This window comes from Pygoscelis adeliae, unplaced genomic scaffold (assembly GCF_000699105.1).
Source record: "Pygoscelis adeliae isolate BGI_AS28 unplaced genomic scaffold, ASM69910v1 Scaffold693, whole genome shotgun sequence".
Classification (NCBI taxonomy): domain Eukaryota; kingdom Metazoa; phylum Chordata; class Aves; order Sphenisciformes; family Spheniscidae; genus Pygoscelis; species Pygoscelis adeliae.
Window position 1 is genome coordinate 4,049 of NW_008824488.1, and position 15,572 is coordinate 19,620.

The following is a 15,572-nucleotide window of genomic DNA, read 5'->3' on the forward strand; positions in this document are numbered from 1 at the left end:
GACATCGCATCTCTTCCCTTCCCCCCCCTCTCCTTCACCGCTCCGTTTCTGAACGGGTTTGTTTTTGCAGACCGGCAGAAGAACGTGGCTGCCCAGTGGCAGGCCGCGGCCGGAGGGTCGCCGGGCCAGCAAGGCGCAGCGCAGCCCCGTCCCTTCGGCTGTAGGCTTTCGTTTGAAGAACGGGATGGCAAAGTCCCGGTGAGCGCTGGACGCGACGCGGCAGGGAAAGAAACTCAGAACGTTGCAAATGACAAAGCAAAGCGGTGGCCCTGGCCGGATGACGCAGCAAAACCAATCTAGCCAGAATGGAATTATTAATTTTTTTTTCTTTTTAAATACAGCAGATGGACCCACTTTTTTTGGGGGGGGCAGAAAAAAAATAAAACACTCCTTGTGTAAGAACTGTTTCCCTCCTTAACTCTGCCATTCCGCTCCTTCAAAGGGTGAAAGACTCTTCAGTGCAACCTCCAAGGGAAGGAGACGCCGCAGGAAAGTAATCCTTTACTTTGAGATAAACGGAAGCGGGAAGAAGTCAAATCACACAGGCTGGCAGGATTAAAAGGGGAGAGGGGAGAGAAAGAAATAGCAGAGTTAAAGGACACCTTTGTGCTTTTTGGCATGTTTCTCACACCCTGGCCATACTCTAAAAATGTTCCCTTCAAGTCCAAAAAAAAAAAAAACAAAACCCCAAGAAGAAAGACTGCACGGAGAAGCTGGCTAGATAAAGCACAACGGTGGAAGTGACCCGCATGGGAAAACACTACCTTACTTCTCTCACGCTCGGGCGCCTGTTCTGAGCATGATTTTCTGCTGCTGCTGCTTCTTTGGAAAGACACAAAAAACAGAAGAAGAAGAAGAAGAAGAAAGCATCGCATCCCCCCCCCCCCCCCCCCCCCAGCGCCACCGACACTGGGGCAACCACACCCTATCTCCCGTGGGTATCTATCCGATAAGCTTTAGTAATACTGCTGTTGTAAGACAGGAAAGGTTCTGAAACACTTGGCCTAAAAGGAAAAGGGAGGCACAGCTTTAGAAAAAGATGCTTTTTTTTTTATACAAAAATAGACCATAGTCTCATTAGCAATTAATAAAATTGGCTGCCTTGGTATAAAATTATAAAAGTCAAAGACAGACAGGTCTCAATCTTCCCAGCATTGGTACGTGAAGGTTAATGCAGGCAGACTGGACCCCGCATGCTGGAGAGGCCACTGCAAAACGTTTACACCCGCTGCTTCCAAACGCACAAGCGGATAAAAAAATGGTTTTGTGGTGTTTTTTTTGTTTTGGTGGGGTTTTTTTTTGTTTTGTTTTTTGTTTGGTTTTTTTTTTTTACACAAAGGATCCACTTCTGCACTGCACAAGGCACTCAGTGCAGATCCCCGGGCTGATCCCCTCCTACTGACACAACCACCTCAAGAGAGCACACACCGGAGATGACAAAAGCAGGAACAAACAACGAGAGCTCTGGGTACTTGGTGTATTTAACGCGGTGCCATGTAGAGCAGACAGCTTGCATATGAACAGTCGCAGGTGCCAGAGAAGGAGGTAACCTAGCAGCATTCCAGTTCCTCACCATTTGAAGGACAATTTGTAACCCAGTGGACCTGGGCCAGGGGTAATTACACTTCATGCCAAACTTTAATCCATGAAAACTACTGATTCTTAACCTTTGGGAGCTTCGTTCACTTTAGGCAAGTTTTCCCTTAAGTGTCAAACGCTGGCTTCAAATAAGCAGATTTTTTTTTCATTTGTTACATTCCGACATTCAGAGAGGCTAAAACTCGAGAGGACCGTGCCGGGCGCTGGGCTTGCGACCCGGCTCAGACGCGGACATGACAGATTCAGCATCGTAAGTAATCCCCAAGTTCTTCAACCACGAGGAATTAATGCTCGTCTCTGAAAGGAATCTAGTTGTATAAAAGGGAACGTAACGTCCAGGTGACTTTTTTTGCCCTACCCAGTCCAGATTAGCGCCAGCTAAAACTGCTGTTGGTCATACTCTGCTATCAGTTTTTTAATATGAGCCAGTTTGTTGTGGAGGTATTCGCAGCGGTTCTTCTCTTGGCTGTAATTGGGGTTAGTCTGTAAAGAAAAACGAAAATGCAGTGACGGAAGGCAATTCTTCAGAACTCGGTGACACCTATGCTGATCCCAGACGAGGTTCTCTTGGACCTCAAGAGCATAAATATACGACCAAGGAATGAAGCTTTTCTAGCTGGAGGAGTAGATGCCCATTTAAAATGGACCTACGCTGTTCAAACAAGGCAAAGAACAAAATCCCTTTTCATCGATACCCAGCTCCAGGAGCCTCATCACAGGGAAACGAGTTCACCTTGAGCGAGGCCCAGCCTAACTCGGAGCAGCTGGGCCACACACCTTAGCTTCCAGCAAGCACCACCTGCCCTTTGCCCCACGTTAGCACCGAATTGTGCAAGTCTGGGAGCTTTAAAACAAAGATGAACTTGCAACACACAGGGAATCTCTTCAAAAAGCTCCTAAATCCCTCAGGGACAGCAGAGCTCAGGGCCATATTCATAGATTTAAAAAAAAAAAACACAAACCAAACCCCACCCCTGGTGTATGGATGCCCCAGCCTGCCTCGGCATTTCTACCTCATCCAGCTAAATCATAAATCCCCCAGTCAACAACTGTCACTTTACATACGCATACAGAGATGTAAAGTATTCTCCGTGCCCCACACGCCAAAGCGCCATGCTGAGCCCTGCGGGGGACTATGTACCCAAGTGATTCATGCTAGAGACTGCGCTCACGTCGTACCCCATACACCAGCAGACCCCAAGACCTGGAGGATCCTGTTATCACTCAGCCTGCGCATCTAAAATACAAACTGTTCTTTCACTTGACGGGATAAAGGCACTAATTTAAACACATTTCGTTCTTGTGCTAGCATGCCGCTAACACAGCCGAATGCTCCCCAGGATCCAAGGAGCAGTCTCAACTGCCCACAAACCCTTTCTGATCCAGGAAGGGATCACTTATTGGACAAGCTTGAGCTGAACAAAGACCTGCTAGAAAGCTTCAGAGACTGGGTTTTTCACTTGGCAAGTACCCATCTCTCTCAGTCACTAGGGGCACCACCCAAAAGCCTTTTTCTGTGGCCAGCTATTTTCACTTACCTTTTTAATTTTCCGATATTCCTGTAAAATTTGATCATGGATGGTCTAAAAAAGGAAAAGACAGCTTATTATTTTCAAAAGAGCCAACAGTCCTGCAACCTACTGCAGTAGGCAAGCATTTACTGATGGCTCAGTGTACACATTTCCTCCAAATACTGACAAAATCTACTCCCTCCATGACTTTCCCCGTGAGATCCAATGGCTACAACCAGCCTCACTGACCCCGTGACTATATCGGCGCTGACACCAGAAGCACTGGAAGGATCAGGCCCCGTTCCCCAGCCATGAGAACCACCTGTAACAGGCACTTGGGTTGGCAGGATAATTGACATTTCCTCCACAGCTCAGACTGACTTTTCCCTGAGATAAAAATAATTCAGCGAGGAATCACTGAATTTCTCAAAGAGAGGGGAAGGATGTTTGAGGGAGGAAACAGTGCTTAGTACAATAGGTGCTCTGTAAAAATCTGTTCATTGTACTCAATGAGACTTACTTTCTCAAGATAACGAATAGTTAAAGCTCTTTTAAAATCAGTCTGACAAGTCGAATAATGCTACATTATTAAGATCAAAGATTCCAGAGAAACAGATGACCCCGTACCAACTCCCCTTCCAGCCTCGATACACTACCATATGTGCGAATATGAGTTTTCTGGCTGGGATACACTAATAGCTTCCAGCAGCTTTTGGCTAAAGACACCAATTGTCTCACTGAGGCCTTTCCTTGTCAACAAGTACCATGATGTGTGCTCGCTCCAGCTTGAAAACGAAAGAACACAGAGCTGCCTTAAGAACAGTCTACAGAGCTGTCAGCTGTGTGCACGTTCTGCACCCACCAGTTCGGGGCTCTGGGCAGTACGTTTTAGACACCAACCCGTCCCAAACAGCCCCGCATACAGAGCAACTAAAACGAGCTGTAGCATTGCCACTTGCAGAAATAGCTTTTGAAAGATATATTTCTGTTTCTACCTTATATTCTTCAGAGCCCTGCAAAAGTTGCTTCAGCTTGGCATCTAACTGCGTAAACCGTCGAGTTATCCTCTCTATCCGAGCGTGCAAGTCTCTGTACTCGTTGTATTCTGCATTGAAGTCATTTTTGTAACTCTGACGCTGCTCCGAAGAGGAAATGGCCGCGTATTTTCTGGAGGGAGAATAATTTAGTTAATTGGTTTAGTAAGTCTTCTCTCCAGACAGCACGAATACTGCAATGCCAAAACCAGGATGACAAGTCTACCAGGTGACTGCATTTGAAAACAAATAGAGTCTCTTACGATTTGCATTACAGTAGCATGGAGGTAACTGTCAGGGTTATTGCCTTGACCTGTGCGTAAAACAAGACAGTGTTTGCTCCCAGAATCTCCTATCTATGCCAGATAGGGTGGAATATGCAGGTACAGCAAAGCCTGGGAGCAGCTGAGGGTGTAGGAGGACATTCAGATAGCACTGCTACAGCTTTTCTAACTCCTGCTGTCCCACAGAACATGGAGTTCTGCATCTGTGCCAGAATGCTTCCAGTGTTAAGAGTCTTTAAAGAAACACAAAAAGCATTCAGCTATCGTTGCAAAATGCTCACAGTACGACTATGTGGCAAGCGCACAAGAAACCATGTTGAATAGCCTGAATATATCTCCGCTACCTTCTGAAGATACCCAATGTGAACTGAACACAAGAGCTCATGTGTAACAGACACACCTTTGGGGCGCTTTGAAAGTTATTCAGCTCAACAAAAAGCCATTAAACCTGACATTTTGCAGAAAGCCCAGCAGCCAGTCCTCTCTGACGGTAAAACTCATCTCCTTGTAGGCGATGACTCTAATTTGCCACCTTACTCTGTCTGCAGCAGTGCCAGCTCAGTGCATGAACATGTATAAGCTAACTTAGGTATCAAATTAAGGGAAAACTTCCACTCTGTTAACCTAAATGCACTCTAGCCTTCAAGAACTGATTCCTTGCTAGGGGTTGGTATAAATAAGCATCTACACAGGATATGCTACTATGAGATAAGGAAGCTGTCCTCACCGGTATGAAACATATGCCTCCGTGATCAAAACAGCAGTGACAGCTCTTATAATTTAAAGAGCTGACCATCAAAACAGTCAGATCATGCCACAAGGCGAGACAACAGACCTTACAGGAGTTCATAAACCTTACAGGATTTCTTTGGAGATGGACCGAGGAGCTGTAATATCCCTCTATAGGAGGGATCAGCAACATCTGTTGCAAGAAAAAAACACCAGCCATCCGCATTCTTCTGAACAGTACTAGAAATGCCAACTCGAAGCGGTTTGTATGGTTCATACAGCCCAGCAAACCACAGTTTTGTAACCATACAAGAAGCCTACATCCTCTAGTCGACTCCAGTGACTGCTCCTGCAGAGCCAAGAGTGGATGCCTCCTCCTCCATCTCTTCCCTCTCAGCGATCACAGCACAGCCAAACCAGATCTGACGGCATCAAAAATCCTGGCTGAGACGTGCACAGGGACTATCACCCACAGCTACACTTCTTTGCTGTCATAGAGCTTTGTTTATAACAGGTTTGGGTTTATGCAGATTTTTGGCTTTATGCACAGGGATTTTTGTGCTTCAGCAGACAAGTATATTGTTTAATTAACCTGAAGGGGATCTGATTAAAAAGTCAAGAGGTGAAACAGCTTGCATCCTAACCCATGGGTTATAACCTCCCCATGAAGAATATTTCACTGGTTTATGTAGATGATCTTGGCTCTGAACAGGGGAAGAATTAGCTAACCTCTCAAAATCCTTTCTTGCCCTGTCTTCCACAACATTAAAGCAGATCAGTTCCTCTCAAAGTTTCCAGCTGTAACATGGAGATGTTTAATCCTTTCAAACCCTTTCAAGGTATGCAATGTTTCTTGAAGTACTTTAACAACTGGTTTACAGGAAGATAACCCTGAACTCCATGAGGAGGTCAAGAACAGATCTGATATCACGTTTAGTCTCAGGAACTATCTGCAAAGTTGGATTTACTTTTTTTTTAAACCCACCTTACAGAGTTCTACGAGGAGGTCAAGAACAGATCTGATATCATGTTTAGTCTCAGGAACTATCCGCAAAGTTGGATTTACTCTTTTTTTTAAACCCACCTTACAGAGTTCTATCAAGTAACAATAAAGTCCAACAAAAATCCCCAGTGCATTGTGATTTTTAGCTTGCGACATGATCCCAAAGTGATGAAGCAACTGATAAATATACTTACAATAAATAATCTGGCATTTCTGAAGTTGATGTTGGTACACTAGAATTATTGCATGTTCCATTTAAACCTGAAAAAATAAAGACTTGTTTATAGACATTCTTAAACTTTAAAGCTCTATGCAATTAAACTTCAAATTCATGAGCTTATCTGCAATATACAGTTTATCGAAATCTAAAGGATTTCTGTTTTGCTTTGAACTGACAAAGATAGAAGATCCACAATAAGGTGGTTGAAACTTCAAGGCTTCTCTAATATTTGTCTGTCAGCAAAACAATGTCAACATTAGCCAGTGCACCGAGTAGCAAAAAACCTTAATTTAATTGGTTTATAAACACTGCCTGCAGGGTGGGATAACACTGATATCACCACTGCTAGAGTGCAAAACAAATTTCTGAGTCCAGATGAGCAGAATAGAGACCTGAGCAAAGTGCACATTCTTTTCTCCTGATTCTACACTATACAGATTCCTACTCTTAATACTCCAAGTTCAGATTCCTACTCTTAATACTGCAGCCTCCTACAGGGTACAACAGAGAGGTTTATAAGGCACGCAGCTTTTTCCTCACATGGCCCTACTGCCCTCTAGACAAATCGAAGCGCTCTCTGCTCTATGACGCTGAAGAAACATGAATCAAGCAAGGCTCAGCTAAGAATGTTTAAGAGTTTAAGTGAAGGGACCAAAGACCTCAGGAGGAACGGGATTCTGAATGTGAGCCTAAACCAGACCCCATCCTCAATGTAAACCAAACACTGCTTTATTAGTTTGGAGGAAGAAAGTGGTTGGATACAGGTTTCGAAAGGCATATTTCTCACAAACTGTGTATTATACTGAAAGTCCTAATCAGAAAGTCAACTGCATCCATGAGAAGTCAGCAAAATAAGAGGCAAGCGGAGAAGGCTGCAAAGGATTTCACTCAACCGCTTTGCAAAAGTGTATTCCTTCCTTCCTCTTCTTCCCAAGTCTGTTACTTAGAGCAAGCAGTACCTTGATTGCACAATTTCCCCAGATGCACAGGAGAAGCACGTGTGAGCTGCAAGCCTCACCCATCCCTACATTCACCTACATTACTTTATGGTTATTATTCCAGATAAACTGTAGGGAGCATGTAATGCTCAAGTAATAAACACAGGCATCTAAGAACAATAACCTAATTGTATCTTTTTAAAAATCGATTTTTCTCTGAATTTCCACAGAAAGGCTTTCCTGGGCAGAATGGAAGAACGGCAGAAAACCCAGTGTCATTATAAACACCCCAGTCTCGAATTCCTACTGCAGACGTTTGCAGACAATTCTGCTTTCGTCCTTACCTGACCACCAGCGTGAAAGATGAGAGATGCAGAACGTGGGTAAGGAAGATCGTGGAGAAAGGGAGAAAAGGTTTATTTTGCCTATGAGTGCCACCTACTGTCTGCTGAAAGGACCCCAAAGGTCCCCTCCACCGCCTCGTGAACAAACCTCCCAGGAGAACCTCTGCTTCCCTGCAGCCCCTGGCCCAAGGGGGACTTAGGGAAGGCCGCCAGCCATTTGCTGCAGACAAAAGGAGCAGGATTAGGCCCATGCTATCCGCATGAAGTAAGGCACAGAAGGAAAAGATCCCAATTCAGATGCGAGCTGGCTGTACGAAATCCAAGCAGCCACTTGACCACATCCTGTTTATGATTACTCCCAAGCCCAGCTCGGATTCGTTACCTCGCATACATCAGCGGTGCAGCAGGAACAAAACCCGACTCCTACTAATTAACAAAGAGACGGTCATTAAACTCTTTTTAAAGCAAAGCAGAAAAGGTGATAAAGGGTCAGCAACTTCATGAAGAAAGAATTCAGGGTATTTTGGTATTTATAAGAAACACTGACAAAAATATACATCTAGAGAGAGCATGTGTGTATCTATCCACTACCATTCAAGACACAAGGTACACGGGGAAGAAAAACAACATTCACAGAAAAACCTAGGACTGACAAAAGTTAAGATCAAAGTAGAAGAAGTATCTGAAGAGCGTGGTTCTGCAGTGCCACACAATGATCAGGACTATGGACTGTCATTAAAAATCACCGGTGAGCAATCAAAATGCATTTTGTAGGTGCTACAAAGACTGTGGGGAAGGTGAGAGCTAATATCATATTAACCCCAATGCCCTATGAAGCTCTCCCTTTCCAGGAATTCAACAAATTAGTTTTCTGAGTTACTGTCCCTTTGGAGCCAAAACTGGATGATTTTTGTGCACCAAGCATGAAGAGGAACGTAGTGTCAGAAAGTAGTAACAGGGCAAAGGAAAACAAGATGGATCCCAAAAGAAATTTAACAACAGATCAGGACGGCGATATTCCTAGAGGCTGCAGGCTGAAGTCCCACCGCTCCGGGGAGCTGTAAGAAAGCCTAACAAAACAGCAGAAAACAGGAACGCTGCAGGCACTGGCAAGGGAACGGATCGGATTAGCCAACATACATTCTCTGCTCTAACTTCTAAGAGTACGTAGAACTGACTTAGAAATATACTGGTTTGAGGGAAAACACCGCATCTCAACGGGTAACAGATTCATGGTTGTGTTAGTCCCCGAAAAAACAAATTCAGAGTAATAGTGGGATACAACAGGGAAACTCTTTCAGCCTGAAAGTGCTGGTTGTATACTGCTCTAACAGCATTTATCACAAGACCTATCTATCATTTCTTTTGTATCCAATATTAAAAGCTTTTGTGACTAACTTTTCATTACCGAGTTAAAAATCAATACAACAGTCATCACAATACCAAACACAAGCAGAAGAGCTGTAAGTAATCAAGCAGCACTGCTTTTTCCAACAGATCTTGATGTCTGCCTTTCATCCCCATATATTAATATGGCTTTTAATTTAACAAGGAGAAACATGACACGGTCTGAGGTAGTTCCAAACAGCACGGAAGGTTAAACAGGAAAAACCTGATATCCTCTTTTGAGAGGAAGCGCATTTGTTGATTTGTAGGTAGGGAGAGCGATACTATTTCGTTAACCACACAGTCTCTGCAAGTGGACACACAACCTCGTTCCTCAAACAGGTTTAGAGCAGAAACCATACACAGCCGATACCAATATTGCCTTAGCACAAGCCGTACAGGAGGACCTCTCGGACCGTACATACCTGTGACCTGTTCCTGGGGAACACTAACTAAGTCAGCATTTTTTATTACTTCACAGTCCTGCTTCTCCTCTTTGCATTTCTCTTCATTTTTCTTCTCCTTTCTCTCCTTTTCCTTGTCTTTGTGCTTTTTGGATTTTTTCTTGGTTTTTACATACGAGCTGCAATTGTGCTTGCTCGTTTGGGGACAGTCTGTTGACAAAGGATGAGTCAGTCTGTCAGCCGTCTCTGGGTTCTCACAGTCTCTGCCGTTGTGAGTCAGGTCATTGCTGACATCCGAAAGGGGATCGTGAGGCCTCGGCAGCTCCAGCACCGGGAGGCTGGAGCTGGAGCTCACCGACTCCGGGAGAGCCGGCGGCAGGGCAGGGGCAGGGGCGTCCTTCCCGTTGGAGGAATTCAGTTTCCCATTGAAAGTGGGCTGAGTTCTGTGAGCCAAATGCGAGATCCTGGGCTTTTTGTTGGCCAGGGGATCGATAAACTCCAGAGGCTGGGATCGTTTCTGGGGAGGAAAAACAAAACAAAAAAAAAATCTTGAAGTCCTGAGGCCAGAATTTTGGATGCTGTTACCACTAGGTGGTGGTGCAGTACCAGAGAACGAGGGAGTATCACCAGAGAAAGAGCTCTGCTATCAATGAGAGCTGCCAGCAAGTGTCCCAACTCAGAGGCTGGTCCTGGGCACAGGCTCCAGGACCGCCAGGTCCTACAGAAGCTGATCCATCCCAAGCTGCTTCCTGACAGTCCTGACAGCCGCTCTGGAGCCCACAGCTCTTATAGAAACCTGCCATCCCATCAGCAATTATTGACCTCTTGCACTATTGATACACAGGCCATGCAACCCGGCCTGCTCTCACAGCATCTTACTTCAACTCTAGCCCTTTAGAAGTAAAACCCTGTCCTTCACTCTCCCCCTGTCCCAGCCCCTTAGCAGAGAACAGAAACAACCATAAAAACATCTGTCCTTCTGGTCGTGGCGTGACATGTAGAGCACCTCAAAGCCCCTGCGAAGAAAGGATGTGCTCCGACCTCTGGAGCAGGGAGGGATTCACAAGTTCTGCATTTTATTCCCAACTGATTTTACCAGCTCTGTGGGGAACAACTTTACCCTTGCAATACCACTCCTTCCTCTTCTCAAGAAAGAGGCATTTCCCAGAAGAGGTTAGAAAAGTGCCAACTGTTCAGTTCTCAGAATTTAATGCAAAAGAGGACATTTGTAGCAGTTTTAAAAGCCACGTCACACGGGCCAACATGACCCATGGAAGTAGAGAGAGGTGGTTCCCAACTGTCCCCACCAGCCCTACCTGGACAGGCAGGGCTTGGAGAAGCTCTGTGTGTCCATACCTCCTAGTAAGCAGTTGCCTACAGACTGTGGGTTAGCCTGGGGAAGCTGCACCGTGGAAGAACCCATCCGTCAGTCAGCAGAAAGAAGAGCTCAAGGCAGAGCCAGAACTTCGGCTGTCGGGCTCAGCCCAGCCTGAGCCAGCCAAAATTACCTTGGACAGCCATCAGTGCAGCAGTGTGTGCCTGCCTGGCAGCACAGGGCTGCAGAAACTCTGAGGAAAGCTTATTTAGTGCCCAGAGGAAAACAAGCGATAGTTCTGGTTATTTCTTTTGGATATTTTATTGTTTTCTTTGTGTCTCAGGCAGGACTGCGATATGTTTGCAAATGGAAATTTTGTTCCATCCCAGAAATGCAGTTGGATGCACGGCTGCTTTGTCAGGGAGCCACCAATTCACTCCTCCCCCTCCCCCAGTTATTATTTCTCTTTGCTAACTCCAGGGGTCTCAAGGACACTGCTCAGTGGCAGGAACCCTTTCCACCTGTCAAGGTAATTACGAAGAGGAGCTGCTCCTACTGCCACAGAGCTCAAGGGGCAAGGACAGCACGTCAAACCAGCTTTGCAACATCACTGACTGCCTTCCCAGCATAACACAAGCAGTGTCCATCTCCCAAAAGGAGGGGCCGTTCGCTTTGGCTACAGGTTTCAGAACAGGCGACAGATCTAAGAACTGCCATCTTTTACTATCCTTTCTCTAAAGCCAACAAATACCAGCTTCACCAGCTTTACCTCTTTGGTTGTGAGGCGGTATATGCATGCGATACCTGCTCTGCCATGCTTCCTTAGAATTACCAATCTTTTTCTTTGCCTTCATTCCACAACCGAACTTTCCCAAAATATTTTGCATTCCAGACTACCAAATCCCAGTCCCCTGCTGGGACTGCAACCATTAGCAGGCATCCCTTCTCTAAATAGAAACTATAGAGTATCAAAAAAATGACTGCTTACAAGAAAAAGCAGTCTGTGGTTTGCTGTCTGACACAAGCCATGTTAGAAGCACTGCTGGAAACATTTATATTCCATGTTGCATTGCCCCTGTTTCACTAGCCTTTTCTAGATCCAAGCCAATCAACCACCCAAAGTTTCGACTGGGTCATCTCGAGAGACCAGAAACATCCCCTACGGACCTTCGCATCTTTCAAAACATATACAGCCAGAAGCGAGATGATTTTTCAACCTACGTTTTTTCAAAATCAGGTTAAGAAAAACACAAGACCAGCCTCTTAACAGCATTGTGTCTTTCCAAGCTAACTCGAACGAAGGGGATCATTCTTTATTCACCAGGAACATGCCCACAGCAGAGCAGGAGAGGATTTGGAATTAGTTACCTGGCAAACAAGTTGCACAGTTCTTGTTCTCAATAGAGAATTGCCTCCCTCTCACAGCCAGAAAGCACACAATTTCTTTACCTGCTAATATTCTTTACCACTAATCCTCAGTGCGTCTGTCCAGACAAGTAGGCATTACACATTCCACTGGCAGGAGGAGAATAAATACTCAACTTGTCTGGGCTGACCCACAGCAGAGAAAGGAAGCTGGCATTTCACAATGCTTAGCAAGAAATGCCTGTGCTAAGAGATACTAAGAGGAGTGGGGACAGACTCTGCTTAACACACAAGCAAGTGCAGCTCCTTCGCAGTTTATTATCATGGAAAAACAGCTAGAACGTGCTTTTCACAGCTCCATGCGCTGGCATCTCAACAAATCAAAGAGCAGACCAACCTGCCCCTGATCTGTCACGGCAATTAGGTTGCAAAAGGTCAAGGTTTTTAATAACTCAACCATGTTTGGGAACTACTTATTACTGCTTCGTTCCAGTCAATTATTAGTAATGAGTAAAACACAAGCTCATTCTCCCAGGAACTCCAAGAGGGATGTAGGCACCGTGAAAAAAATTTAGCCCTTAAAACTAAACCTAAGACACACTGTCAGAGATCCTCCCCATAGGCCATCACTGAACCACATCCAGAGGAGAAACAGATGCCGAGGAAACCCAGAATTAGACTCTAACTTAATAAAACAGAAAAAAAACCCCAGCAACCTATTGACCTAAGAGCCTCCAGCAGTAGGTGATTACAGTGTGCAGACAGGCTGAACAGCTCAGCCTGGACCTATGTCCAGCCACCGACTCCATCAAGAGCAGACGGAGCCGATTGCTGGCTCTGCGCTAACCAGACCCAACACCCTTGGAGAGGGATCACCTACCTGAGGAGGAGAGCTGGAGTTCACATTGTCTTTTGGTGGACTCAGGGAAGGCGCTTCTCCTTGAAAACCGCTACTGTTCTGCGGCTGACAGAGTTTCCTGAAAAACAGAATTTAGGGCTGTTCAAATCCCATGCTTGACAAGCCAACAGATGGTATTTCAGATCTTCCTACAGAGCAAAGAGCCTTTTTGTGGGCTCAAATTCTGGCTGCTTGAAGATGCCATGAAAGTAGCTCGTTCAGGCACCTACAGTTTCGATCTCGGACAAAATCTAGGAAGAAACTACTACAGGAAAATATCAGTCAACAACATGTGGTAATTGCTTCTCTCTTTCTTGCCTTCCCATGATTTCTGTAATTCTCTGTGAATGGAGGTAAGACCTTGGACTAACACTGCCGGTGATGTTGCAGGGAGGGAGGACGCAGGCTGAGCTATCAGACACACGAGAGGATTCCCAACTGAGGATGGAACTTATTTTCCAACAGTTTTACCTCTTTTCTCTGGAACTGGTGACATAAGTATTACAACAAATGAATTACAACCTCAGAAAAATAATCCATATACAAATTAGTAAAACCTGGCATTGAACTTTAAAGTGTATAGGATACATATATTCTTGCTACTGACTGAAATACAGCTCAATAAGCAAGGCATTATTTAAAATAATTTCTGCTGAGTTTGCCTCCCCCAGTTAAAATTGACTTCACGAGAAAATTCAGAAAACAAGCACACTGAGAAGGCGCTGAAACTCAAGTTCAGATGTTGAGGAGTAAGTTCTCCCACTCATTAGCACCATTAAAGCAAGATTTTACAGGAACAGCAGTCCTCTTTCAGAAGCAAGCCCCTCTGGGTCCAGGAAAAGCAGGATTATAACAGGAACTGTTATGGTGTTATTGGTCCACTAGGATTTACATTCAGGGCTTCATAATAATACTTTTAAGTTGCATCATGCAAAATTGTGCTACTCTGGTCTGTATCTGCGGTATTCGACAAACAATAGAAACCTCTTGTAGCAAAAAAGTACAATGCAAGTCATTCTAATCATGTAAGTGCGTTAATTCACATTCACGCTGGGTATCTCCACTCCCCACCGCCCAAGGGGCTCTCCAGATCTCGGAGTAAAGTTTCCTAGCGCACCAGCTTTGCCCTACTCTTCTGACACCAGCCAGATTGCCCGTATATTAATCACCCAGGAAAAACTACTGTTGCATCAAGTTGCAGCTGTCAAGCTGAAAAAAAATTCAGGGTTAAAGGTTTTAATAAACTAGTTCTGCAGTCATTTTGTCACCAGCTGTACAGCCTAAATAACCAATGTCTAAATTCTTCCACAAGAGGCTATAATCAGCTTTAAAGTGCACACATTTTTCAAACATTGGGAAGATTATTTCAGAGATAGAGCCCATGACTTTTACAAGATTTTCTTTTAACCTGAGCTTGAACCTTCGGCCGTATTGCAGCAACATTTAGACGTCTGCAGTTTCACCGCCGTTCTGGCTTCAGTTGCTGCTTTGTTTAATTTTATTTAGAACAATCTCAACAGCCACGGATCAACTCAAGAAAAGTACTCAGAGACTGTGAAAACAGGAAGGGGAACAGTGATATTGCATAAACACCACAGTGAAAGTGGCTTTTTGGATGCCGTTTGACTAGACTGAGCAACCTTGTCACATCTCCTAACACATTAATTATGGATTTAAAAAAAGTGAATGAAAGACAACTACTTTCAATTCAGCGGCTCTTGTAACGACGGAAAAACGTTTCACCACAATGGCGAAAGAAGGATGGAAAACACAAACGACGAGAAAAAATGAGTTAGTCTAACAGGGGCACTGTTAGATATAGTTTTAATATTTGCAGATGTCCTAATTATTGCAGCCAATGAACCATCGAGTAGCAACCGGACCTGAAAACCGAGAGGACATTTAACAATTGGCTGGATCTAGGCAACCACGCAGACTACCACAGCCAGCTACGTAAAGTCCTACGTCTGGTGCCTGTGCCCTTTTTGTGAATGTTTTTCTACTGTCTTCAACCCTACATGTTTTTTCCATTCTGTAGCCTCATTACCTGCATTGGCTGAGCGGGTCTTTGTTTGTACAGTTGAATACATCCTTTCCAATGGCTATTTTTAGACCTTTGCATAACTGAATGCCACAATTCTAGAAAAAGCAGTAAACATTGCTTTCTACAGGGAGGAATTAACTTTTTTGAAAGCCATAAAGATTGCATGGCAGTTGTATTTTTCCATTTAATTATAATTCAGCATCAAGGCCATTTAAACGAGTTTGATTTTTCTTTAGCATGCCAAAGCTCTTTAAGTGCAAGTTTCTGTTGGTTTAACAAAGTCTCATCTCCCAGCCAATTGTGCTTTCAAATCATGGAAACTGTTCAAACAGAGCATGCTCTACTTATTTTATTGCATTTTTGGTTAAGATTAAGTCTCAAAAACAAGTCAAGCAAAAATCCCTATCTGCATTACAAAATCTGTACCAAGTCAGTACAAACACACTGAAAACCCAGAGGGGCAAATATGAACACTCAGAGCAGAATTCTCCTTTAGAA

The 15,572-nt window shown here is 44.5% G+C and overlaps 1 protein-coding gene across 1 annotated transcript in view; it reads right to left on the bottom strand.

Annotated features, from left to right (window-relative positions):
* Window positions 1–1,463: 1,463 nt before the first annotated feature.
* The window catches only part of ELL (elongation factor RNA polymerase II), a 56,998-nt gene continuing 42,889 nt past the window's right edge, over window positions 1,464–15,572 (bottom strand). Inside the window, exons 8-13 of the mRNA XM_009321420.1 lie at window positions 13,013–13,109; window positions 9,474–9,969; window positions 6,355–6,421; window positions 4,106–4,277; window positions 3,138–3,182; window positions 1,464–2,082 (exon numbers count right to left, since the gene is read on the bottom strand). Of these exons, the coding sequence (XP_009319695.1) occupies window positions 1,978–2,082; window positions 3,138–3,182; window positions 4,106–4,277; window positions 6,355–6,421; window positions 9,474–9,969; window positions 13,013–13,109 (982 nt within the window). The 3' untranslated portion in view covers window positions 1,464–1,977. The remainder of the gene's footprint in view (window positions 2,083–3,137; window positions 3,183–4,105; window positions 4,278–6,354; window positions 6,422–9,473; window positions 9,970–13,012; window positions 13,110–15,572) is intronic.